The sequence below is a fragment of the Bombina bombina genome, chromosome 11 (assembly GCF_027579735.1).
Source record: "Bombina bombina isolate aBomBom1 chromosome 11, aBomBom1.pri, whole genome shotgun sequence".
In the NCBI taxonomy this organism is placed as follows: domain Eukaryota; kingdom Metazoa; phylum Chordata; class Amphibia; order Anura; family Bombinatoridae; genus Bombina; species Bombina bombina.
The window spans coordinates 129,236,494-129,262,309 of NC_069509.1; the positions used below are offsets into that span (position 1 = coordinate 129,236,494).

Below are 25,816 nucleotides of genomic sequence, written 5' to 3' on the forward strand. Positions count from 1 at the left end.
TCTTAGAGGTCAGATCCACTGCCCTTAACATCTGGGCTCTTGGCATTGATCTTAAAAGATGCTGTGGGTGAAAGCTCTCATCATATTTCACTATGGTGTTTCTATTTTTGGGATTCCACAAAAATAGAACTCCTTGATGTGGAGTAATATAAAGTTGAAGAGAGGATTAAAACTAGAGTATATAGGAAGCCCACGGACAGAAACACCATAGTGAAATATGAGAGCTTTTACCCACAGCATCTTTTAAGATCAATGCCAAGAGCCCAGATGTTTGTGACAACTGGGGAGTTTACCAATGTGGACAACCTTCTATCACACTGGAGAAGGTGATCCCTATATTCTCTTACAGAAGAGGAAGATCTATAAGGGATATTTTGGTACAGGCTGACCTCATTGATAACTAGAAGTCACGCAAACAGCATTTCCTACAAAGGAAACCAGGGGTTTATAAATGTCATGGCTGTGTGACTTGTGACAACCTTATTTTGGGTGACACATTTACGCACAGCCATACAGGCAGAAGATGCCACATGAAGCATGCTCTTAACTGTGAATCTAAGTATGTGGTGTATCTCATTAAATGCCAATGTGGGGATGTATACATTGGTAAGACCGAATGTATGCTCAAAGAAAGAATAGCTGTACATAGATCCAGCATAAGATTAGCCTTAGAGAAGGGTGAATCGGATCAGCCAGTCGCTAAACATTTTCTTAGCCATGGGCACCCTGTGTTGAGCCTAAGATGCTGCCCTATAGACCATGTCCCATTGCCAAAAATAGGAGGTAATAGAAAGATCTTATTACAGAGGGAGGCGAGGTGGATCTTTGAGCTTCACACTGTAAACCCTAGGGGTTTAAACACATACCTGTCACTATCTTGTTTTTCTGTAAGATAACAATTGATCTCTTTCTCCCAGGGTTCAGCTATTTTAACATCATGTATAAGATGGATGGTTTTGTATAACAACTTTTTTTTCCCCTTTCTGTTTTTTGTAAAAAAAAATTAAAAATGTAAATACTATTTTTAAGTTTTGCATAACAATGTGTTTATTTCTCATAACTCTACATCTCTTCCAGTAAGAAAAAATTAAGGAAGGCTCATTGGGAAGTTCCCCTATTTGGAGCAAAAAAGTTTGATGCATCCTGTAGCGTTTCCACTAGATGGCAGAGATGGGATGTTTTTGAGAAAGCATTCACCTAGATTGCACCTAGTAAGTGCGTGGGTCATAGTTAATTTGTAAGGTATCAATAAGTTCACAGTTTTGTATTTTGTTATCTTAACAAAGGCCCAAACAGGGGCCGAATCGTTGAAATAAATGTTCTTGTTGAATGAAGAAACATGAGTTGGAGGGGTGTGTGTGTGTGTGTCTATATATATATATATATATATATATATATATATATATATATATATATATATATATATATATATATATATATATATATATATATATATATATATATATATATATATATATATACACACACACATTATTTTTTTAAATACAGAGTACAAGTACAAATTCTTATTTTTAAATGTCATCTGACAGTTTCTCAAGCACAATGCTGACTAATGATTTAAGATAGCTTTTTTATAATTATGAAGAACTGTCACTCAAAATACATTTGCTTGTTGTCACAAAGTTGTAAAAGCGCAAAGAAATTTCACAGAACATGTTTATATATAAAAATATTTCAAAAAAATATTAACAACAACAACAACACCACATAAATATAAAATCGCAACAAACCAAAAGTGCAATACAGTTAAAAATATAACAGTGCACTGTTTAATCATGGGGAACAACACTATGGGATATATTACATTGACTGGTAAGCTTAACCAATGCTCTCATTACATGTCCAACTCCATTAAAGTCTATGGAGTTGGAAATGTGAACAGAGCATTGGTAAAGCTAACCAATCAAATGTAATCTATTCCTATAATTGTAGGATGAGTGTTCATAGGAATTAACTTAATATGCCCTTTTAATACTCTTCCTGCGAATATATAAGCTAAGGATGTTTCTCAGAGTACAGTAGGTTTTGAGCATAATTGTGCAAGATGAGAACTAGCAGTATAACGGGCAAACTAGCAAATAGAATATATTTTCAAAAGTTAGTGCAAGTTCTTTTTAAGGAACAGAAACATCTCTGCATGTTCAGCTATAAGTCCGTTTCTTTTATCAGTAAGGACTTTTGACACCAAGCTAAACAGTCTTTCACTTTCCACACTACTGCATGGGGCAGAAAGATATTTTGGGGCAATTAAATCTCAGTTTATTAACTGCCCAGTACTTCAGGTGTTTGTCTGAATGAGGTCCAGTAATCTCTCCCAGGTAGGCTTCCAGCTGTATAGTAGCAGCTTTTGGAGCACTGCTCTCAGACGTACAATAATACAAATAACATACGGCTAGATTACGAGTCTTGCGTTAGCCTTAAAAAGCAGCGTTAGCCTTAAAAAGCAGCGTTGAGAGGTCCCAACTCTGCTTTTTAACGCCCGCTGGTATTACGAGTCTGGCAGGTACAGGTGTACCACTCACTTTTCTTCCGCGACTCGAGCTTACCGCAAATCCCCTTAAGTCAATTGTGTATCCTATCTTTTTAATGGGATTTGACTAACGCCGGTATTACGAGTCTTGGAAGAAGTGAGCGGTACAGCCTCTCCTGTCAAGACTCCTACCGCATTTAAAAGTCAGTAGTTAAGAGTTTTATGGGCTAACGCCGTAACATAAAACTCTTAACTAAAGTGCTAAAAAGTACACAAACACCCATAAACTACCTATTAACCCCTAAACTGAGGCCCCCCACATCGCAAACACTTAAATAAAGTATTTAACCCCTAATCTGCTGACCGGACATCGCCGCCACTCTAATAAATATATTAACCCCTAAACCGCCGCACTCCCGCCTCGCAAACACTAGTTCAATTTTATTAACCCCTAATCTGCCATCCCTAACATTGCCGACACCTACCTACATTTATTAACCCCTAATCTGCCACCCCCAACGTCGCCGCTACTATATTAAAAAGGTATTAACCCCTAAACCTAAGTCTAACCCTAACCCCCCTAATTTAAATATAATTTAAAATAATCTAAATAAAATTACTACAATTAAATAAAATTATTCCTATTTAAAACTAAATACTTCCCTGTAAAATAAACCCTAAGCTAGCTACAATATAACTAAGAGTTACATTGTAGCTATCTCAGAGTTTATTTTTATTTTACAGGCAACTTTGTATTTATTTTAACTAGGTACAATAGTTATTAACTACCTAGCTAAAATAAATACAAATTTACCTGTAAAATAAATCCTAACCTAAATTACAATTAGACCTAACACTACACTATCATTAAATAAATTACCTAAACTACCTACAATTAAATTAAATAAACTAAAGAACGAAAAACAACAAACACTAAATTACAGAAAATAAAAAAATAATTACAATTTTTTTTAAACTAATTACACCAACTCTAATCCCCCTAATAAAATAAAAAAGCCCCCCAAAGTAATAAAAATCCCTACCCTATACTAAATTACAAATAGCCCTTAAAAGGGCCTTTTGCGGGGCATTGCCCCAAAGTAATCAGCTCTTTTACCTGTAAAAAAAAAACAAAACACAATACCCCCCCAACATTAAAACCCACCACCCACACCCCCAACCCTACTCTATAACCCACCCAATCCCCCCTTAATAAAACCTAAAACTACTCCCTTGAAGATCACCCTACCTTGAGCCGTCTTCACCCAGCCGGGCACAAGTGGACCTCCAGAGGGGCAGAAGTCTTCATCCGATCCCGGCAGAAGAGGACCTCCAGACGGCATCTTCTATCTTCATCCATCCAGAGCGGGTCCATCTTCAATCCAGCCGACGCGGAGCATCCTCTTCAAACGAAGTCCAAGCTAAGAATGAAGGTTCCTTTAAATGACGTCATCCAAGATGGCGTCCCTTGAATTCCGATTGGCTGATAGGATTCTATCAGCCAATCGGAATTAAGGTAGGAAAAATCCTATTGGCTGATCCAATCAGCCAATAGGATTGAGCTCGCATTCTATTGGCTGTTCCAATCAGCCAATAGAATGCGACCTCAATCCTATTGGCTGATTGCATCAGCCAATAGGATTTTTCCTACCTTAATTCCGATTGGCTGATAGAATCCTATCAGCCAATCGGAATTCAAGGGACGCCATCTTGGACGACATCATTTAAAGGAACCTTCATTCTTCGCTTGGACTTCGTTTGAAGAGGATGCTCCCCGTCAGCTGGATTGAAGATGGAACCGCTCCGGATGGATGAAGATAGAAGATGCCGCCTGGATAAAGCCTTCTGCCCGTCTGGAGGTCCTCTTCTGCCCGGATCGGATGAAGACTTCTGCCCCTCTGGAGGTCCACTTGTGCCCGGCTGGGTGAAGACGGCTCAAGGTAGGGTGATCTTCAAGGGGGTAGTGTTAGGTTTTATTAAGGGGGGATTGGGTGGTGGGTTTTAATGTTGGGCGGGGGTATTGTATTTGTTTTTACAGGTAAAAGAGCCGATTACTTTGAGGCAATGCCCCGCAAAAGGCCCTTTTAAGGGCCATTTGTAAATTTAGTATAGCGTAGGGATTTTTATTATTTTGGGGGGCTTTTTTTATTTTATTAGGGGGATTAGAGTAGGTGTCATTAGTTTAAAAAAAAATTTAATTATTTTTTTATTTTCTGTAATTTAGTGTTTGTTGTTTTTCGTACTTAAGTTTATTTTATTTAATTGTAATTAATTGTAGGTAGTTTAGGTAATTTATTTAATTATAGTGTAGTGTTAGGTGTAATTGTAACTTAGGTTAGGGTTTATTTTACAGGCACTTTTGTATTTATTTTAGCTAGGTAGTTATTAAATAGTTAACTATTTAATAAACTATTGTACCTAGTTAAAATAAATACAAAGTTGCCTGTAAAATAGAAATAAATCCTAAAATAGCTACAATGTAACTATTAGTTATATTGTAGCTATTTTAGGGTTTATTTTACAGGTAAGTATTTAGTTTTAAATAGGAATTTTTTATTTAACTGTAGTTATTTTATTTAGATTTATTTAAATTATATTTAAGTTTGGGGGTGTTAGGGTTAGACTTAGGTTTAGGGGTTAATAACATTATTATAGTGGCGGCGACGGCAGATTAGGGGTTAATACATTTAATATAGTTGCAGTGACGTTGGGAGGGGCAGATTAGGGGTTAATAAATATAATGTAGGGTTCGGCGAGGTTGGGGGCAGCAGATTAGGGGTTCATTGGTATAATGTAGGTGGCGGCGGTGTCCGGAGCGGCAGATTAGGGGTTAATAAGTGTAAGATTAGGGGTGTTTAAACTCTGGGTTCATGTTAGAGTGTTAGGTATAGACTTAAAAAGTATTTCCCCATAAGAATTAATGGGGCTGCGTTAGGAGCTGAACGCTGCTTTTTTGCTGGTGTTAGGTTTTTTTTTCAGCCGGCTCAGCCCCATTGTTTCCTATGGGGAAATCGTGCACGAGCACGTTTAGCCAGCTTACCGCTACCGTAAGCAACACTGGTATTGAGGCGAGATGTGGAGCTAAATTTTGCTCTATGCTCACCTTTTTGCGGCTAACGCCAGGTTTAAAAAAAACCTGTAATACCAGCGTTATCTTAAGGGAGCGTAAAAAAAAAAAAAAAAAAAAAAGGCTCGTTAGCAACGCACCCCTGTTACCGCAAAACTCGTAATCTCGCCGATAATTTTTTATTGGCAGAACAGAAGTGAACAATTTTTAGTGAAGTCTCTACTCCAGCTTAAAATGAAATGGGAACATGAAATTTAAAAAAACGCTATGGGTAAGATCTAAGATCTGAAGGTATCGGTTTAAGTATCAGTGCATTTGCACGAGTACAAGTACTTGGTATCGGTATCGATACTAGTATCGGTGTATCCCTAATTATATATATATATATATATATATATATATATATATATATCCGGTATTTTGGGCAAGTTCTTCTCTAAAAGTCCCAGCAGTAAAGGGGTTAACGGGTAGAATTATCTTATCCTAATTATGCTTTTAAGTCACATGCACAGAAAGACGCTTCAGGAAATTACTTGCACACCAAAGAAGGCAACTCATACTGCCAGGCCCACACCGAGATCAATTTGAAGTGTGCGCACGCTTTAGAGGATACTGAGATGGAACTCCTGTGATGTAATTTCTGGTGACATCACAGAACATGGAGGCTCCCATCAAAGGCCTCTCTAAGGAAGACCTATAGAGCTGCTCCCACCATCCAGGAACCATCCGCTGCAAGTTCTTGCAGCCAACCATTGCTCAGGATCGAAGAGGGTCTCCTAGTCCTGTCCACCTTGAAGGCTGGACAGAACTTAGAGGATAAGGAGAATGGGTCCAGATTACCTTTATAGGTAATCAGGGGAGTGATCTTTTCTGTCAACGCCCCTGTGGGAGAGGGCTTCTCACTGGTAAGTAGGGCTGCAACAACTTATCGGTAAGATTGATCATAAAAATAGTTGTCAAAGAATCTCATTATCAATTAGGTGGTCAGTGATTAGTTGGTTAATTGCACAGCACCAGCTGCTTCAATCCGATGAACTCCTGCACATGGTATTGTGAAAACATTCGCCTAGATTTAGAGTTCTGCATTAGCCGTCCAAACCAGCGTTAGGGGGCCCTAACGCTGGTTTTTACCGCCCGCTGGTATTTAGAGTCAGTCATGAAAGGGTCTAACGCTCACTTTCCGGCGACGACTTTTCCATACCGCAGATCCCCCTACGCCAATTGCGTATCCTATCTTTTCAATGGGATCTTTCTAACGCCGGTATTTAGAGTCTTGGCTGAAGTGAGCGTTAGAAATCCAACGACAAGACTCCAGCCGCAGAGAAAAGCCAGGAGTTAAGAGCTTTCTGGGCTAACGCCGGTTCATAAAGCTCTTATCTACTGTGCTCTAAAGTACACTAACACCCATAAACTACCTATGTACCCCTAAAACCAGGCCCCCCCACATCGCCGCCACTCTATTATTTTTTTTTAACCCCTAATCTGCCGACCGCACACCGCAGCCACCTACATTATCCCTATGTACCCCTAATCTGCTGCCCCTAACATCGCCGACCCCTATATAATATTTATTAACCCCTAATCTGCCCCCCCCCCAACGTCGCAGCTACCTACCTAGAATTATTAACCCCTAATCTGCCGACCGGACCTCACTGCTACTATAATAAAGTTATTAACCCCTAATCCGCCTCAAAAACCCTATAATAAATAGTATTAACCCCTAATCTGCCGACCGGACCTCGCCGCTACTCTAATAAATGTATTAACCCCTAAAGCTAAGTCTAACCCTAACACCCCCCTAAGTTAAATATAATTTAAATCTAACGAAATAAAATAAATCTTATTAAATAAATTATTCCTATTTAAAGCTAAATATACTTACCTGTAAAATAAACCCTAATATAGCTACAATATAAATAATAATTATATTGTAGCTATTTTAGGATTAATATTTATTTTACAGGCAACTTTGTATTTATTTTAACTAGGTACAATAGCTATTAAATAATAATTTAATTTAATAGTTACCTAGTTAAAATAATTACAAAATTACCTGTAAAATAAATCCTAACCTAAGTTACAATTAAACCTAAGACTACACTATCAATAAATAAACTATCTACAATTATATCAACTAAAGTAAATTACAAAAACAAACAAACACTAAATTACAAAAAATAAAAAAAAGATTACAAGAATTTTAAACTAATTACACCTACTCTAAGCCCCCTAAAAAAATAACAAAGCCCCCCCCCCCAAATAAAAAAATGCCCTACCCTATTCTAAAATAAAAATTTTAAAGCTCTTTTACCTTACCAGCCCTTAAAAGGGCCTTTTGCGGGGCATGCCCCAAAGAATTCTGCTCTTTTGCCTGGAAAAAACAAAAAACATAATTTATGTAAGAACTTACCTGATAAATTCATTTCTTTCATATTAGCAAGAGTCCATGAGCTAGTGACGTATGGGATATACATTCCTACCAGGAGGGGCAAAGTTTCCCAAACCTCAAAATGCCTATAAATACACCCCTCACCACACCCACAATTCAGTTTAACGAATAGCCAAGAAGTGGGGTGATAAAAAAGTGCGAAAGCATATAAAATAAGGAATTGGAATAATTGTGCTTTATACAAAAATCATAACCACCCCAAAAAAAGGGCGGGCCTCATGGACTCTTGCTAATATGAAAGAAATGAATTTATCAGGTAAGTTCTTACATAAATTATGTTTTCTTTCATGTAATTAGCAAGAGTCCATGAGCTAGTGACGTATGGGATAATGATTACCCAAGATGTGGATCTTTCCACGCAAGAGTCACTAGAGAGGGAGGGATAAAATAAAGACAGCCAATTCCTGCTGAAAATAATCCACACCCAAAATAAAGTTTAATGAAAAACATAAGCAGAAGATTCAAACTGAAACCGCTGCCTGAAGTACTTTTCTACCAAAAACTGCTTCAGAAGAAGAAAATACATCAAAATGGTAGAATTTAGTAAAAGTATGCAAAGAGGACCAAGTTGCTGCTTTGCAAATCTGATCAATCGAAGCTTCATTCCTAAACGCCCAGGAAGTAGAAACTGACCTAGTAGAATGAGCTGTAATCCTTTGAGGCAGAGTTTTACCCGACTCAACATAGGCAAGATGAATTAAAGATTTCAACCAAGATGCCAAAGAAATGGCAGAAGCTTTCTGGCCTTTTCTAGAACCGGAAAAGATAACAAATAAACTAGAAGTCTTTCGGAAAGACTTAGTAGCTTCAACATAATATTTCAAAGCTCTAACAACATCCAAAGAATGCAATGATTTCTCCTTAGAATTCTTAGGATTAGGACATAATGAAGGAACCACAATTTCTCTACTAATGTTGTTAGAATTCACAACTTTAGGTAAAAATTCAAAAGAAGTTTGCAACACTGCCTTATCCTGATGAAAAATCAGAAAAGGAGACTCACAAGAAAGAGCAGATAATTCAGAAACTCTTCTGACAGAAGAGATTGCCAAAAGGAACAAAACTTTCCAAGAAAGTAATTTAATGTCCAATGAATGCATAGGTTCAAACGGAGGAGCTTGAAGAGCCCCCAGAACCAAATTCAAACTCCAAGGAGGAGAAATTGACTTAATGACAGGTTTTATACGAACCAAAGCTTGTACAAAACAATGAATATCAGGAAGATTAGCAATCTTTCTGTGAAAAAGAACAGAAAGAGCAGAGATTTGTCCTTTCAAAGAACTTGCGGATAAACCTTTATCTAAACCATCCTGAAGAAACAGTAAAATTCTCGGAATTCTAAAAGAATGCCAAGAAAAATGATGAGAAAGACACCAAGAAATATAAGTCTTCCAGACTCCATAATATATCTCTCTGGATACAGATTTACGAGCCTGTAACATAGTATTAATCACAGAGTCAGAGAAACCTCTTTGACCAAGAATCAAGCGTTCAATCTCCATACCTTTAAATTTAAGGATTTCAGATCCTGATGGAAAAAAGGACCTTGTGACAGAAGGTCTGGTCTTAATGGAAGAGTCCACGGTTGGCAAGAGGCCATCCGGACAAGATCCGCATACCAAAACCTGTGAGGCCATGCCGGAGCTACCAGCAGAACAAACGAGCATTCCTTCAGAATCTTGGAGATTACTCTTGGAAGAAGAACTAGAGGCGGAAAGATATAAGCAGGATGATACTTCCAAGGAAGTGATAATGCATCCACTGCTTCCGCCTGAGGATCCCGGGATCTGGACAGATACCTGGGAAGTTTCTTGTTTAGATGAGACGCCATCAGATCTATTTCGGGAAGCTCCCACATTTGAACAATCTGAAGAAATACCTCTGGGTGAAGAGACCATTCGCCCGGATGCAACGTTTGGCGACTGAGATAATCCGCTTCCCAATTGTCTATACCTGGGATATGAACCGCAGATATTAGACAGGAGCTGGATTCCGCCCAAACCAGAATTCGAGATACTTCTTTCATAGCCAGAGGACTGTGAGTCCCTCCTTGATGATTGATGTATGCCACAGTAGTGACATTGTCTGTCTGAAAACAAATGAACAATTCTCTCTTCAGAAGAGGCCAAAACTGAAGAGCTCTGAAAATTGCACGGAGTTCCAAAATATTGATCGGTAATCTCACCTCCTGAGATTCCCAAACTCCTTGTGCTGTCAGAGATCCCCACACAGCTCCCCAACCTGTGAGACTTGCATCTGTTGAAATTACAGTCCAGGTCGGAAGCGCAAAAGAAGCCCCCTGAATTAAACGATGGTGATCTGTCCACCACGTTAGAGAGTGTCGTACAATCGGTTTTAAAGATATTAATTGAGATATCTTTGTGTAATCCTTGCACCATTGATTCAGCATACAGAGCTGAAGAGGTCGCATGTGAAAACAAGCAAAGGGGATCGCGTCCAATGCAGCAGTCATAAGACCTAGAATTTCCATGCATAAGGCTACCGAAGGGAATGATTGTGACTGAAGGTTTCGACAAGCCGAAATCAATTTTAGACGTCTCTTGTCTGTTAAAGACAGAGTCATGGACACTGAATCTATCTGGAAACCCAGAAAGGTTACCCTTGTCTGAGGAATCAATGAACTTTTTGGTGAATTGATCCTCCAACCATGATCTTGAAGAAACAACACAAGTCGATTTGTATGAGATTCTGCTAAATGTAAAGACTGAGCAAGTACCAAGATATCGTCCAAATAAGGAAATACCACAATACCCTGTTCTCTGATTACAGACAGAAGGGCACCGAGAACCTTTGTAAAAATTCTTGGAGCTGTAGCTAGGCCAAACGGCAGAGCCACAAACTGGTAATGCTTGTCCAGAAAAGAGAATCTCAGGAACTGATAATGATCTGGATGAATCGGAATATGCAGATATGCATCCTGTAAATCTATTGTGGACATATAATGCCCTTGCTGAACAAAAGGCAAGATAGTCCTTACAGTTACCATTTTGAATGTTGGTATCCTTACATAACGATTCAATATTTTTAGATCCAGAACTGGTCTGAAGGAATTCTCCTTCTTTGGTACAATGAAGAGATTTGAATAAAACCCCATCCCCTGTTCCAGAACTGGAACTGGCATAATTACTCCAGCCAACTCTAGATCTGAAACACAATTCAGAAATGCTTGAGCTTTCACTGGATTTACTGGGACACGGGAAAGAAAAAATCTCTTTGCAGGAGGTCTCATCTTGAAACCAATTCTGTACCCTTCTGAAACAATGTTCTGAATCCAAAGATTGTGAACAGAATTGAACCAAATTTCTTTGAAAAAACGTAACCTGCCCCCTACCAGCTGAACTGGAATGAGGGCTGCACCTTCATGTGGACTTAGAAGCAGGCTTTGCCTTTCTAGAAGGCTTGGATTTATTCCAGACTGGAGATGGTTTCCAAACTGAAACTGCTCCTGAGGATGAAGGATCAGGCTTTTGTTCTTTGTTGAAACGAAAGGAACGAAAACGATTATTAGCCCTGTTTTTACCCTTAGATTTTTTATCCTGTGGTAAAAAAGTTCCTTTCCCACCAGTAACAGTTGAGATAATAGAATCCAACTGAGAACCAAATAATTTGTTACCCTGGAAAGAAATGGAAAGTAGAGTTGATTTAGAAGCCATATCAGCATTCCAAGTTTTAAGCCATAAAGCTCTTCTAGCTAGAATAGCTAGAGACATAAACCTGACATCAACTCTGATAATATCAAAGATGGCATCACAGATAAAATTATTAGCATGCTGAAGAAGAATAATAATATTATGAGAATCATGATCTGTTACTTGTTGCGCTAAAGTCTCCAACCAAAAAGTTGAAGCTGCAGCAACATCAGCCAATGATATAGCAGGTCTAAGAAGATTACCTGAAAACAGATAAGCTTTTCTTAGAAAGGATTCAATTTTCCTATCTAAAGGATCTTTAAACGAAGTACCATCCGACGTAGGAATAGTAGTACGTTTAGCAAGGGTAGAAATAGCCCCATCGACTTTAGGGATTTTGTCCCAAAATTCTAATCTGTCAGACGGCACAGGATATAATTGCTTAAAACGTTTAGAAGGAGTAAATGAATTACCCAATTTATCCCATTCTCTGGAAATTACTTCAGAAATAGCATTAGGAGCAGGAAAAACTTCTGGAATAACCACAGGAGATTTAAATACCTTATCTAAACGTTTAGAATTAGTATCAAGAGGACCAGAATCCTCTATTTCTAAAGCAATTAGTACTTCTTTAAGTAAAGAACGAATAAATTCCATTTTAAATAAATATGAAGATTTATCAGCATCAATCTCTGAGACAGAATCCTCTGAACCAGAAGAGTCATCAGAATCAGAATGATGATGTTCATTTAAAAATTCATCTGTAGAGAGAGAAGTTTTAAAAGATTTTTTATGTTTACTAGAAGGAGAAATAACAGACATAGCCTTCTTGATGGATTCAGAAACAAAATCTCTTATGTTATCAGGAACATTCTGCACCTTAGATGTTGAAGGAACTGCAACAGGCAATGGTACATTACTAAAGGAAATATTATCTGCTTTAACAAGTTTGTCATGACAATTAATACAAACAACAGCCGGAGGAATAGCTACCAAAAGTTTACAGCAGATACACTTAGCTTTGGAAGTTCCAGCACTAGACAGCGATTTTCCTGAAGTATCTTCTGACTCAGATGCAACGTGAGACATCTTGCAATATGTAAGAGAAAAAACAACATATAAAGCAAAATTGATCAAATTCCTTAAATGACAGTTTCAGGAATGGGAAAAAATGCCAATAAACAAGCTTCTAGTAACCAGAAGCAAAGAAAAAATGAGACTGAAATAATGTGGAGACAAAAGCGACGCCCATATTTTTTGCTAAATGCTTTTTGGCGCCAAAAATGACGCCACATCCGGAACTCCGACATTTTTGGCGCAAAAGGACGTCAAAAAAATGACGCAACTTCCGGCGACACGTATGACGCCGGAAACAGAAAAGATTTTTTGCGCCAAAAAAGTCCGCGCCAAGAATGACGCAATAAAATTAAGCATTTTCAGCCCCCGCGAGCCTAACAGCCCACAGGGAAAAAAAGAGTCAAATTTTAAGGTAAGAAAAAAATTGATTCAAATGCATTATCCCAAATATGAAACTGACTGTCTGAAAATAAGGAATGTTGAACATTCTGAGTCAAGGCAAATAAATGTTTGAATACATATATTTAGAACTTTATAAATAAAGTGCCCAACCATAGCTTAGAGTGTCACAGAAAATAAGATTTACTTACCCCAGGACACTCATCTACATGTTTGTAGAAAGCCAAACCAGTACTGAAACGAAAATCAGCAGAGGTAATGGTATATAAATAAGAGTATATCGTCAATCTGAAAAGGGAGGTAAGAGATGAATCTCTACGACCGATAACAGAGAACCTATGAAATAGACCCCGTAGAAGGAGATCACTGCATTCAAATAGGCAATACTCTCCTCACATCCCTCTGACATTCACTGCACGCTGAGAGGAAAACCGGGCTCCAACTTGCTGCAGAGCGCATATCAACGTAGAATCTAGCACAAACTTACTTCACCACCTCCATAGGAGGCAAAGTTTGTAAAACTGAATTGTGGGTGTGGTGAGGGGTGTATTTATAGGCATTTTGAGGTTTGGGAAACTTTGCCCCTCCTGGTAGGAATGTATATCCCATACGTCACTAGCTCATGGACTCTTGCTAATTACATGAAAGAAACATACAATACCCCCCCCACCATTACAACCCACCACCCACATACCCCTAATCTAACCCAAACCCCCCTTAAATAAACCTAACACTAAGCCCCTGAAGATCTCCCTACCTTGTCTTCACCACGCCGGGTATCACTGATCCATCCAGAAGAGGGTCCGAAGTCTTCCTCCTATCCGGCAAGAAGAGCTTCTCCAGAGGGTCCAAAGTCTTCATCCTATCCGGGCAGAAGAGGACATCCGGACCGGCAGACATCTTCATCCAAGCGGCATCTTCTATCTTCTTCCATCCGGCGCGGAGCGGGACCATCTTCAAGCAGCCCGCGCAGAGCCATCCTTCTTCACCGACGGACTAACGACGAATGAAGGTTCCTTTAAGGGACGTCATCCAAGATGGCGTCCCTCGAATTCCGATTGGCTGATAGGATTCTATCAGCCAATCGGAATTAAGGTAGGAATAATCTGATTGGCTGATGGAATCAGCCAATCAGATTCAAGGGGCAGCAGATTAGGGGTACATAGGGATAACGTAGGTTGCGGCGTTGTCCGGAGCGGCAGATTAGGGGTTAATAATATAATCCAGGTGTCAGCGATAGCGGAGTCGGCAGATTAGGGGTTAATAAGTGTAAGGTTAGGGGTGTTTAGACTCGGGGTACATGTTAGGGTGTTATGGGAAAACACTTCCTAAGTCTGCACCTAAGAAACAATGGGGCTGCGTTAGGAGCTGAACGCTGCTTTTTTGCAGGTGTTAGGTTTTTTTTTCAGCCCAAACTGCCCCATTGTTTCCTATGGGGGAATCGTGCACGAGCACGTTTTTGAAGCTGGCCGCGTCCGTAAGCACCGCTGGTATTTAGAGTTGCAGTGGCAGTAAATTATGCTCTACGCTCCCTTTTTGGAGCCTAACGCAGCCCTTCTGTGAACTCTAAATACCAGCGGTATTTAAAAGGTGCGGGGGAAAAAATACACGCGTAGCTAACGCACCCCTTTGGCCGCAGAACTCTAAATCTAGCCGATTTTTTTTTTTTCTATCCGATTAATTGGATGATTATTGTCCGATTAATCGGATAGAAAAAAAGATTAAAAAAATAAATTCAATTTTTTTTGCACAATCTTAGTTGCAGTAGATCAGCAGATTAAAGCAGCTGGTGCTGTGCAACTGACCAACTAATTGATAATGAAATTTGTTGACAACTATTTTTATTATCAAACTTACCGATTAGTTGTTGCAGCCCTACTGGTAAGCATTACCAGGGAAGGTCAAGATAGACTTATTAATCAAAACTCTGTTTTACGATTACCAAGAGTGCTTATATTTGTCTTTATTCTAAATTGTTGGGGTACAAATAGTATTACACATTTATTTTATTGTTAATTAACATTCTACACACACACGTTTACCAAAAAAAATGTATTTTCTCACCTGTAACTCTTCTTGATGAGAGTTAGAATTCTTCTGTGCTTCGTTTTTTTCCACTTTATTTTTCGGTGTTGGAGCAGTTGTGCCAAGACTTTTCCCTTGAGAACCTTTTTTCTTTTTCTTCTTGGGAGAGAGTACTAAACCTTCCTCGGCTTTATCTTGGTTCACATCATTGTTGGCTGTTATAGCTTCTTTAGTATTTTTTATTGCTTTTGAGTCTTTGTGGCTTTGTAATGTCACTTTCTGTTCTGCCACTTCCTCATTGTTAATGTGAGATGCAAGCCCACTATTGACAGCAACAGACTCCTGCCCCAAAATCTGCCCTGGTACCTCTGTGCTTTGGGAATTGGGTTCCTCTTCTGGAATCTGGAAATTAAAAGTAAATTCGGACTTCTCAGAAGTGTTGACGATGTTGCTTGTGCTTTGAGAAGGCGGCTCCTCTTCTGTTGGGATCTGGAAGTTGAACAAAAATTCAGATTTTTCAGATGTGCAGATGCCCTTATTACCAGAGCCACTACCTACATCATCTTTACAGAGCCCATCATGTTTAGTAGCCTCACATCCACCCTGTTCAACTTGAACCATCTCATTTGGGCAGACAATGTTGCTGGGCACCGGGAACCAGTTTGCAGTGCTTCCTGTTGTATCCCTTGAACACTTCCTGTAGGCCACACTACCCAACTCCCGTGCATTCACTTCCTGGATTTGTATATCACTTGTTGTAGCTGGGAGGAAAAGAAACAAAAAATAATTAGTGCATTTAAGCCATACATCAAACAAACCCCAGTGCCTGAAAAAACAATAGAAGTGCATTCTAGTTTGATTAAAGGGACAGTCTAGTCAAAATTATACTTTCATAATTAAGATAGGGCATGCAATTTTAAACAACTTTCCAATTTACTTTTATCATCAAATTTGCTTTGTTTAAAGCTAAACCTAGGTATGCTCATGTTAATTTCTAAGCTCTTGAAGGCTGCCTCTTATCTCAGTGCATTTTGACAGTTTTCACAGCTAAACAGTGCTAGTTCATGTGTGCCATATAGATAACATTGTGCTCACTCCCGTGGAGTTATTTATAAGCCAGCACTGATTGCCTTAAGTATATTAATATAACTGTGTTGGTTATGCAAAACTGGGGAATGGGTAATAAAGGGATTATCTATATTTTTTAAACAATACAAATTCTGGAGTAGACAAAGTATCACACTGCTTCAAAATACAGATGATGGTCACCTGCTTTTTCCTGAGTCTCTCTCTCCTGTGCCATTTTTTGCCTGTAGTTTCCAAAAACTTGATTCATTATCTGTCGTTTCTTCACAAAGGGAGCTTTGCGGGAGCGGAGGACCTTAAGCACGCGACTAGCATCCGACACTAAAGTAAAGAAAGAAGTGTTTGCAAAATCACATTTCCAATAGTTTTCAAAATGTGTTATTTAAGCTAAGAAAACACGGATTACTACAATTATATTAATCTTGGACACTAATGGATACTTAGACACAACCGATACTGTATCTGTCTTTATGCAACAGGTCAAATAAAATGTCACAGTGGCATTCTATGTGCCACTTTTGCAGATTCCGATAAGTATCTGCTTTAGCTGTGCTGCACCAGACATAAATTATGAAACCTTAATGTGTCATAGGTTGTCTCTATATTTAGAATAAGATAGAGTATCCAAGATGTAGATCCCTCTTGTATAAATGCCAAAACAGAATATACTCAGTGAGTCACAGATGTAATATTGAGCATACAGCAGGGTTTTGGAAAGGGATCACATTTTATTACCACAGAAAACCTTCATATATCAAAATCTGTATATATCCAAGTTACCTCTCTAATTTAACATTAATGATTGTTTATATTCGGTGTAATTTCTGCCCTACTGTCATGTTTTTTTGGTTTTTTTTTCGCACCTTGTCTAGGGGTGGGATTTTGGCGCAGAAGGCCAGTCTCCAACTGATGAATACACCATTCCAACTCATCATCAAAAGTTCCTTTGGGAGCCTGCAGGGTTTAAAGTTAAAGAAAAAAAAAATGAATTATATACAACAGCTATGTCCAATATGTGGATAACAGTTTACTGTGCTGGCCATTAGATCACAAGATATCTGTGCAATTTCCCGGTTTTCACATAGCTAATTCAAAATGGATAATTGTACAGCACATCCAAACAAACTGAATGAGTTTATCACATCCAATACAAAAAGCATTGAATTAGAGGCTTGGGAGAGATGGGCTTGATAAAAACTTTATTAACCCAATGTTAACAACAACAACGCCATAGGAACAGAAACCTTACACACCCACCAATGCGTTTCACGCCTCTAGTGGAACTTCATCAGAGTTAACGTATCCTCAAAGCTGCAATTTATAGACACAATATTCCCAATTAAGGCCTAGATTATCTTAACGTGCACACGTAAAGGAGCAAATTTGCCCGTTTACTGGCACACAATAAATAACCAGCCATTACAAGTGGCTGGTTTCACTTTGCGCAATTAACCAGACGTCAGAATGTATCCCTACACTAAATTAAAAATAAATAAATATATAAAAGCCCTAAACTGCATACTGGCAGACTGCAAGTACCTAAGATGGTGGTGACCAGTGGGGGGGGGGGGGGGGAAGAAAGCTGTTTAGGAGGGATCAGGGGGTGTCAAGTTGGAGTGTAATCCCTACACTAGACCAAGTGTTAACCTTACAAGTTGATTAACCACTTCACTGCCAGGAATTTCAGAAGTGCGGTACGCAGCTGCAATTGGGGTCCTTATAATTACCAAAAAACAATGGCAAATCCATGCAGGTCTGCTATTTCTGAACAAAGGGATCCCAGATAACCATTTGACTTAAAGTGAATGTCAATTTAGATGAATCTGTTCCTGGTTTTTAATAATCCTATTAAAAACCAGGGCACTTTAATTCATCAAAATTTACATTTCCCTCGTTTTCTTCAAATACTTACCTTTTAATCCTGAGAGCCGCTGCAGCGCTTCCTCCGACCGTCGCAAGCCCTCTTGCAAAATGACGAATTCGGCCTCCTCCAATCATGGCGTTGCCTCAGGCCATGATTCCCCCGGGGGGAAGCCGTGATTGGAGGAAGCCGGATTCGTCATTTCTGACATATGAAGAGGCTTCCGATGGCTGGGGTAGTCGCTGGAGCGGCTGTGAAGATTAAAAAAGGTAAGTATTTGAAGAAAACGAGTGAAATGGAAATTTTGATGAATTAAAGTGCCCTGGTTTTTAATAGGATTATTAAAAACCAGGCACCGATTCATCTGAATTGACCTTCACTTCAGTAGTTGTGTGTAAATTATTTCAGTAAGAATCCCAAAGTTTGGAAAAAGGTTAACAATTTTTTTTTTTATGATCGTATTTATAGCAAAGGGATTATATGGATTTGAAACTGAAAAAAAAAATATTATGTGATTTAAAGTACACCATTTTAAAAAAGTTTCTAATTTATTTGATTAAATTTCCCATGGTATTCTTTGTTGCCGAGATACCTAGGTAGGTATCTGGAGCACTATATGGCAGGAAATAGTGTTGCCATTTAGTGCTCTCACAAATGGATAACATTCTAGTAAAGCTGCGGCTGTATAGTGCTCTCACAAATGGATAACATTCTAGTAAAGCTGCGACTGTATAGTGCTCTCACAAATGGATAACATTCTAGTAAAGCTGCGGCTGTATAGTGCTCTCACAAATGGATAACATTCTAGTAAAGCTGCGGCTGTATAGTGCTCTCACAAATGGATAACATTCTAGTAAAGCTGCGGCTGTATAGTGCTCTCACAAATGGATAACATTCTAGTAAAGCTGCGGCTGTATAGTGCTCTCACAAATGGATAACATTCTAGTAAAGCTGCGGCTGTATAGTGCTCTCACAAATGGATAACATTCTAGTAAAGCTGCGGCTGTATAGTGCTCTCACAAATGGATAACATTCTAGTAAAGCTGCGGCTGTATAGTGCTCTCACAAATGGATAACATTCTAGTAAAGCTGCGGCTGTATAGTGCTCTCACAAATGGATAACATTCTAGTAAAGCTGCGGCTGTATAGTGCTCTCACAAATGGATAACATTCTAGTAAAGCTGCGGCTGTATAGTGCTCTCACAAATGGATAACATTCTAGTAAAGCTGCGGCTGTATAGTGCTCTCACAAATGGATAACATTCTAGTAAAGCTGCGGCTGTATAGTGCTCTCACAAATGGATAACATTCTAGTAAAGCTGCGGCTGTATAGTGCTCTCACAAATGGATAACATTCTAGTAAAGCTGCGGCTGTATAGTGCTCTCACAAATGGATAACATTCTAGTAAAGCTGCGGCTGTATAGTGCTCTCACAAATGGATAACATTCTAGTAAAGCTGCGGCTGTATAGTGCTCTCACAAATGGATAACATTCTAGTAAAGCTGCGGCTGTATAGTGCTCTCACAAATGGATAACATTCTAGTAAAGCTGCGGCTGTATAGTGCTCTCACAAATGGATAACATTCTAGTAAAGCTGCGGCTGTATAGTGCTCTCACAAATGGATAACATTCTAGTAAAGCTGCGGCTGTATAGTGCTCTCACAAATGGATAACATTCTAGTAAAGCTGCGGCTGTATAGTGCTCTCACAAATGGATAACATTCTAGTAAAGCTGCGGCTGTATAGTGCTCTCACAAATGGATAACATTCTAGTAAAGCTGCGGCTGTATAGTGCTCTCACAAATGGATAACATTCTAGTAAAGCTGCGGCTGTATAGTGCTCTCACAAATGGATAACATTCTAGTAAAGCTGCGGCTGTATAGTGCTCTCACAAATGGATAACATTCTAGTAAAGCTGCGGCTGTATAGTGCTCTCACAAATGGATAACATTCTAGTAAAGCTGCGGCTGTATAGTGCTCTCACAAATGGATAACATTCTAGTAAAGCTGCGGCTGTATAGTGCTCTCACAAATGGATAACATTCTAGTAAAGCTGCGGCTGTATAGTGCTCTCACAAATGGATAACATTCTAGTAAAGCTGCGGCTGTATAGTGCTCTCACAAATGGATAACATTCTAGTAAAGCTGCGGCTGTATAGTGCTCTCACAAATGGATAACATTCTAGTAAAGCTGCGGCTGTATAGTGCTCTCACAAATGGATAACATTCTAGTAAAGCTGCGGCTGTATAGTGCTCTCACAAATGGATAACATTCTAGTAAAGCTGCGGCTGTATAGTGCTCTCACAAATGGATAACATTCTAGTAAAGCTGCGGCTGTATAGTGCTCTCACAAATGGATAACATTCTAGTAAAGCTGCGGCTGTATAGTGCTCTCACAAATGGATAACATTCTAGTAAAGCTGCGGCTGTATAGTGCTCTCACAAATGGATAACATTCTAGTAAAGCTGCGGCTGTATAGTGCTCTCACAAATGGATAACATTCTTGCAAAACTGCTTCCTGTCCCTTCAGGCTTATACACTTGATACTACTGTATTTGTTTCAACATAAATTTACTCTATATTTCACATTTTATTTCAAGAGAACAATTAACCCCTTAGTGACAGACCACTTTTCCATTTGTTGACCATTTGGGACCAAGGCTATTTTTACATTTCTGCTGTGTTTGTGTTTAGCTGTACTCATTTATTGTACCCACACATATTATATACCGTTGTTCTCGCCATTAAATGGACTTTCTAAAAGATACCATTATTTTCATCATATTTTATAATTTACTATAAAAAATGTTTATAAAAAAAAATATGATGAAAAAATGGGGGAAACCCCCCCACATTTTCTAACTTTGACCCCCCAAATCTGTTACACATCTACAACCACCAAAAAACACCCATGCTAAATAGTTTCTAAATTTTGTCCTGAGTTTAGAAATACCCAATGTTTACATGTTCTTTGCAAGTTATAGGGCAAAACGTACAAGTAGCACTTTGCTATTTCCAAACCAGTTTTGTTTTTCAAAAATAGCGATAGTTACATTGTAACACTGATATCTGTCAGGAATCCCTGAATATCCCTTGACATGTACATTTTTTTTTTTAGTAGACAAACCAAAGTATTGATCTAGGCCCATTTTATTATATTTCATGCCACCATATAACCGCCAAATGCGATCAAATTAAAAAAAAAAAAAAAGTTCACTTTTTCAAACTTTAGGTTTCTCACTGAAATTGATTACAAACAGCTTGTGCAATTATGGCACAAATGGTTTTAAATGCTTCTCTGGGATCCTCTTTGTTCAGAAATAGCAGACATATACGGCTTTGACATTGCTTTTTGGTAATTAGAAGGCTGCTAATTGCCGCTGCGCACCACACTTGTATTATGCCAAGCAGTGACGGGGTTAATTAGGTAGCTTCTAGGGAGCTTGAAGGGTTAATTTTAGCTTTAGTGTAGAGATCAGCCTCAAACCTGACACACCCCACCCCTGATCCCTCCCAAACAGCTCTCTTACCTCCCCCACCCCACAATTGTCCCCGCCATCTTAAGTACTTGCAGAAAGTCTGCCAGTACTAAAATAAAATGTTACTTTTTTATTATTATAATTATTATTATTTATTTTAAAAAAAATAATCATATTCTGCTGTGTAGGATCCTCCCTTAGCCCCCAACCTCCCTGATCCCCTCCAAAGAGCTCTGTAACCCTCCCCCCAACTAACTATTTTCCACCATTTTGGGTATTGGCAGCTGTCTGCCAGTACCCACTTTGCATTTAAAATTTGTTTGTTTTTTAAAATCAACCACTATTTTTCTGTAGTGTAGCTGCCCCCCCCCCCTTCAAACCCTACCCCCTCCCAGACCTGTTTTCAAAAATGATTTTCCCCCTCCTCTCCCACCCACAACCGCCACCCACTTCAAAATTTTAAAGTAGAAGATAGCGGGTGCCCGTGCCCACGCCCCACCCCACCCCTGCCCGACTGCAGGCTGGAAGATTCCCACCCACCAACGATCAGCACCATCGCTGGCCGATGCAGAGAGGATCACAGAGTGGCTCTCTCTGCATTGGTGTGCAAAAAAGGTATTGCAGTGATGCCTCAATATCGAGGCATCACTGCAATACCTTAAAAGCTGCTGGAAGTGATCAGGATCGCTTCCAGAGTTTCAAACCCCAGAGGACGTTAAGGGGTTAAACAAACAAATCTAAATGTTACTCTTTCATATGGATGACAAAACATTTTTGGAGTACAAGGTCCCTTTAAGACAGCTTTAAAGAGACATTAAAGGGACATTCCGGTCAAAATTTAAATGCACATAGATTAATTACATCTTTGAAAAGAAACATATTTACAATATACATGTATTAGCAAAAATGCTTCTAGTAAAAGTTATCACTGTTTTAGTGTTAACATTTTTCTCTGCACGTGAAGCATAGCTAGATATTGTCACTGCACCCACATTTTTAATAATGCAGCTGCTCAGGTCATCAGTAGGGCTTGTATCATGTCAGCAATTAACAAATTGAGTCATTACCAGATGATACAAGCACCTTAGGCTCTCTGAGCAAGTGCTGTGTTTAAAATGCTGGTGCACGGTGCATACTTAAATACATTTTTGAAACAGCTATAGCTTTTATTAGAAGCATTTTTACTAATGCATGTATATTACAAAATTGCTTCTGTTCAAAACCGAAATGCACCCAATGTGGTTTTCAATTTTGGCTGGAATATCCCTTTAAATGTGGTAATGTTATATAAAAATATACATTATGAGAAGTATTATCTAGTTTGCTGTTATCCTACCATCTGGTGAATGGTGGCTGTACTTGTATCTTTGCCTTTTATGGGCCCTATGGCAAAGTATTACTATAAGGTGTGCCAGACTTTGTGCTTTAGAATATAAATGAATACATTTTGAATCTATAATAATAAATATATTGTTAGTACCCTAGCCTTGCAGCCCCCTGCCTTAAAATCCTGTTCCTCTTGGCTGCTGCTTTAGTTTCCTGTGTGCATGGTGTGCCTGGCTGCCGCACTGCATGACACCCAGGCAAACAAGTAAAAAGATCTGCACCAAAAGCCGTGTCAACACTCACTGCAACACCCATGACACGTGCTGTAGTATATTGCTGACCCCCGGGTTAGTGAGTGTAAACAAACTTCACAGAAATAAAGATTTCATGCTGTTGTGATGCAAGACATATACAGTACATTAAAGGGATATGAAACCCAATTTTCTTTTTTTCATAGAACAGGCAATTTTAACCAGCTTTGTAATTTACTCCTATTATCAATTTTTATTCGTTCTTTTAGTATCTTTATTTGTAAAAGAAGGAATGTAAGCTTAGGACCCAGACCATTTTTGGTTCTGCACCCTTTGTAGCGCTTGCTGATTGGTGGCTGAATGTAACCACCAATCACTCATTTTTGCTGAACAAAAAAATAAATGGGCCGGCTCCTAACCTTACATTCCTGCCTTTTCAAATAAAGATACCAAGAGAATGAAGAAAAATTGGATGAGTAAATTAGAAAGTTGCTTAAAATGACATGCGCTATCTGAATCACAAAACCATTTTTTGGGGGTATTTGGGTTCAATATCACTTAACTGTTAAATTCATTAATATAAAACATATTCTACACTCACCTCTTCCATTTGTGGAAATAAAAATATGATGTTTTCACCAAGGACTTCCTCTCATTTCTTGTAGAACAAAAGCTGCAATCTGATTGGAGCTAAGCAGTAGTAACTGGCATGAAAAAAAGCACATCTGTACATGTTAGTTATATGTGCATGGTAGACAGACATTATCTAATCCTGTGCCTCTCTCACTATACTTATCGGTTATTTGTAGAGCGCCAACAGATTCCGCAGCGCTATACCTCTTTATACCTCACTACTACCTCTTTATGGTCATGTTATAGACATCTTCACTGCCAGAAACGTCCTGAGCATCTTAAAACAGATTCAGTCTCTAAAGCAGAAAAATCCTTAAAAGGGACCTAAAACCCACATTTTTTTTTCTTTCATGGTTAAGATAGATCATACAATTTTCAAACACTTTCTAATTTACTTCTATTATGAAATTGTCTTCATTCTCTAGGTATCTTTTGTTGAAGGAGCAGCAATGCATTACTAAGAGCTAGCTGAAAGCATCAGGTGAGCCAATGACAAGGGACACACAGCAAAGTCCAGCAGAACTGAATGTTTCAATCATAAAAGACCTTTATTGTTCATCTTATACAGTACATGATTAAGGGCTTGTGGCTTGAAATGTTGTATATTGCATGACCCTAAGATGAATACTAAAAGGTCTTTAATGATTGAAACATTCGGTGTGGCTGGACTTTGCTGTGTGTAAGAGATTGTGGAGGGATTTGGCAGGAACCCCTATCAGCCTGCACAGGAGAGAGGTGCTGAACTTCACTTGTACATATGTGAAAAGGCAAATATGTGCAGCCACCTAACACCAGCTAGCTCCCAGAAGCGCATAGCTTATCCTGAGCCTACCTAGGTATGCATTTCAACAAATACCAAAAGAAATTAGATGATAGAAGTACATTGAAAAGTCATTTAAAGTGACATAAAACCTACATTTTTTAGATTCAGATCGAGCATACAAATTTCTATGATCAATTTTGCTTCATTCTCTTTGTATCCTTTATTGAAGGAAGAGCAATGGGCTACTGGGAGCTAGCTGAACACATGGGTAAGCCAATGATAAGACGTATATTTGTGCAGTACCAATCAGCAGCTAGTTTCCAGCTTCTGCACTTACCTAGGTATGCTTTTCAACAAGGGATACCAAGAAAACAAAGCAAATTGGAAAGTTGTAGTCTATCTGAATCATGTATGTCTAGATATGACTTTACTGTCCCTTTAACACCATACTTTTTGCAAAGATATTGCACAGGTGCCGCTAACAGTAATTGAAATGCACAGTTCTGTTTTGCAGACACCACAGTTCTGTCCTTATAAATATCTGATTAGTTTTAAGGGCTGAAGCAGCACATTTTAAAGGAAAATGAAACCCAAACTTTTTCTTTTATGATTCAGATAGAACATGCAATTTTACACAACTTTCTAAATGTACTTCTATTATTTTGTCTTTGTTCTCTTAGTTTCTTTTGTTGAAAAGCTGGGGCATACATATGCTTAAAGTGATGGTAAATTCAGCCCAACTGCTCCACATATTTTGAAAGCTCTTATCCTAACTATCATATCGATATGCTTTTTTATTAATAAAAACATCAGTACACTGAATAACTTCAATTTTAGTCCTGCTAAGTTACCCTTTTTAATTCAGCCTCTCTATAACATTTTCAAAGCTCCTGCTTTGAGTGGCATCTGTTCTAGCCAATCATAGCCTCACCATGCGCCCCATGTAAAACTAACTGCACGCTCCCGTGCTCGGAACTCAGTAATCTTAATGCAATGCGCATGCGTGACTACTTAAGTAACTGAAAAAGAGAAAGCGTCAATTTACTTTTTCCTACAAACAGATGCACTGTTTACCGTAAGTGGAGCTGAGGATTCCCTTATTCTGTTACGCAAGTAGCGTAAGTAGTTGCGCATGCTCATTGCATTAAGATTGAGTTCCGAGCACGGGAGCGTGCAGTTAGTTTTACATGGGGCGCATGGTGAGGCTATGATTGGCTAGAACAGATGCCACTCAAAGCAGGAGCTTCAAAAATGT

At 38.8% G+C, this 25,816-nt stretch overlaps 1 protein-coding gene across 4 annotated transcripts in view; it reads right to left on the reverse strand.

The window, feature by feature from the left end:
• Positions 1–25,816, reverse strand: part of C11H8orf33 (chromosome 11 C8orf33 homolog) — a 54,884-nt gene that overhangs the window by 24,643 nt on the left and 4,425 nt on the right. For 2 of the 4 annotated variants that reach the window (XM_053695307.1, XM_053695308.1), the window contains exons 2-5: positions 23,767–23,869; positions 17,108–17,198; positions 16,428–16,565; positions 15,198–15,919 (exon numbers count right to left, since the gene is read on the reverse strand). In XM_053695307.1, the coding sequence (XP_053551282.1) occupies positions 15,198–15,919; positions 16,428–16,565; positions 17,108–17,198; positions 23,767–23,775 (960 nt within the window). In that variant the 5' untranslated portion in view covers positions 23,776–23,869. The remainder of the gene's footprint in view (positions 1–15,197; positions 15,920–16,427; positions 16,566–17,107; positions 17,199–23,766; positions 23,870–25,816) is intronic. The other 2 variants (XM_053695309.1, XM_053695306.1) reach the window with 2 other exon arrangements.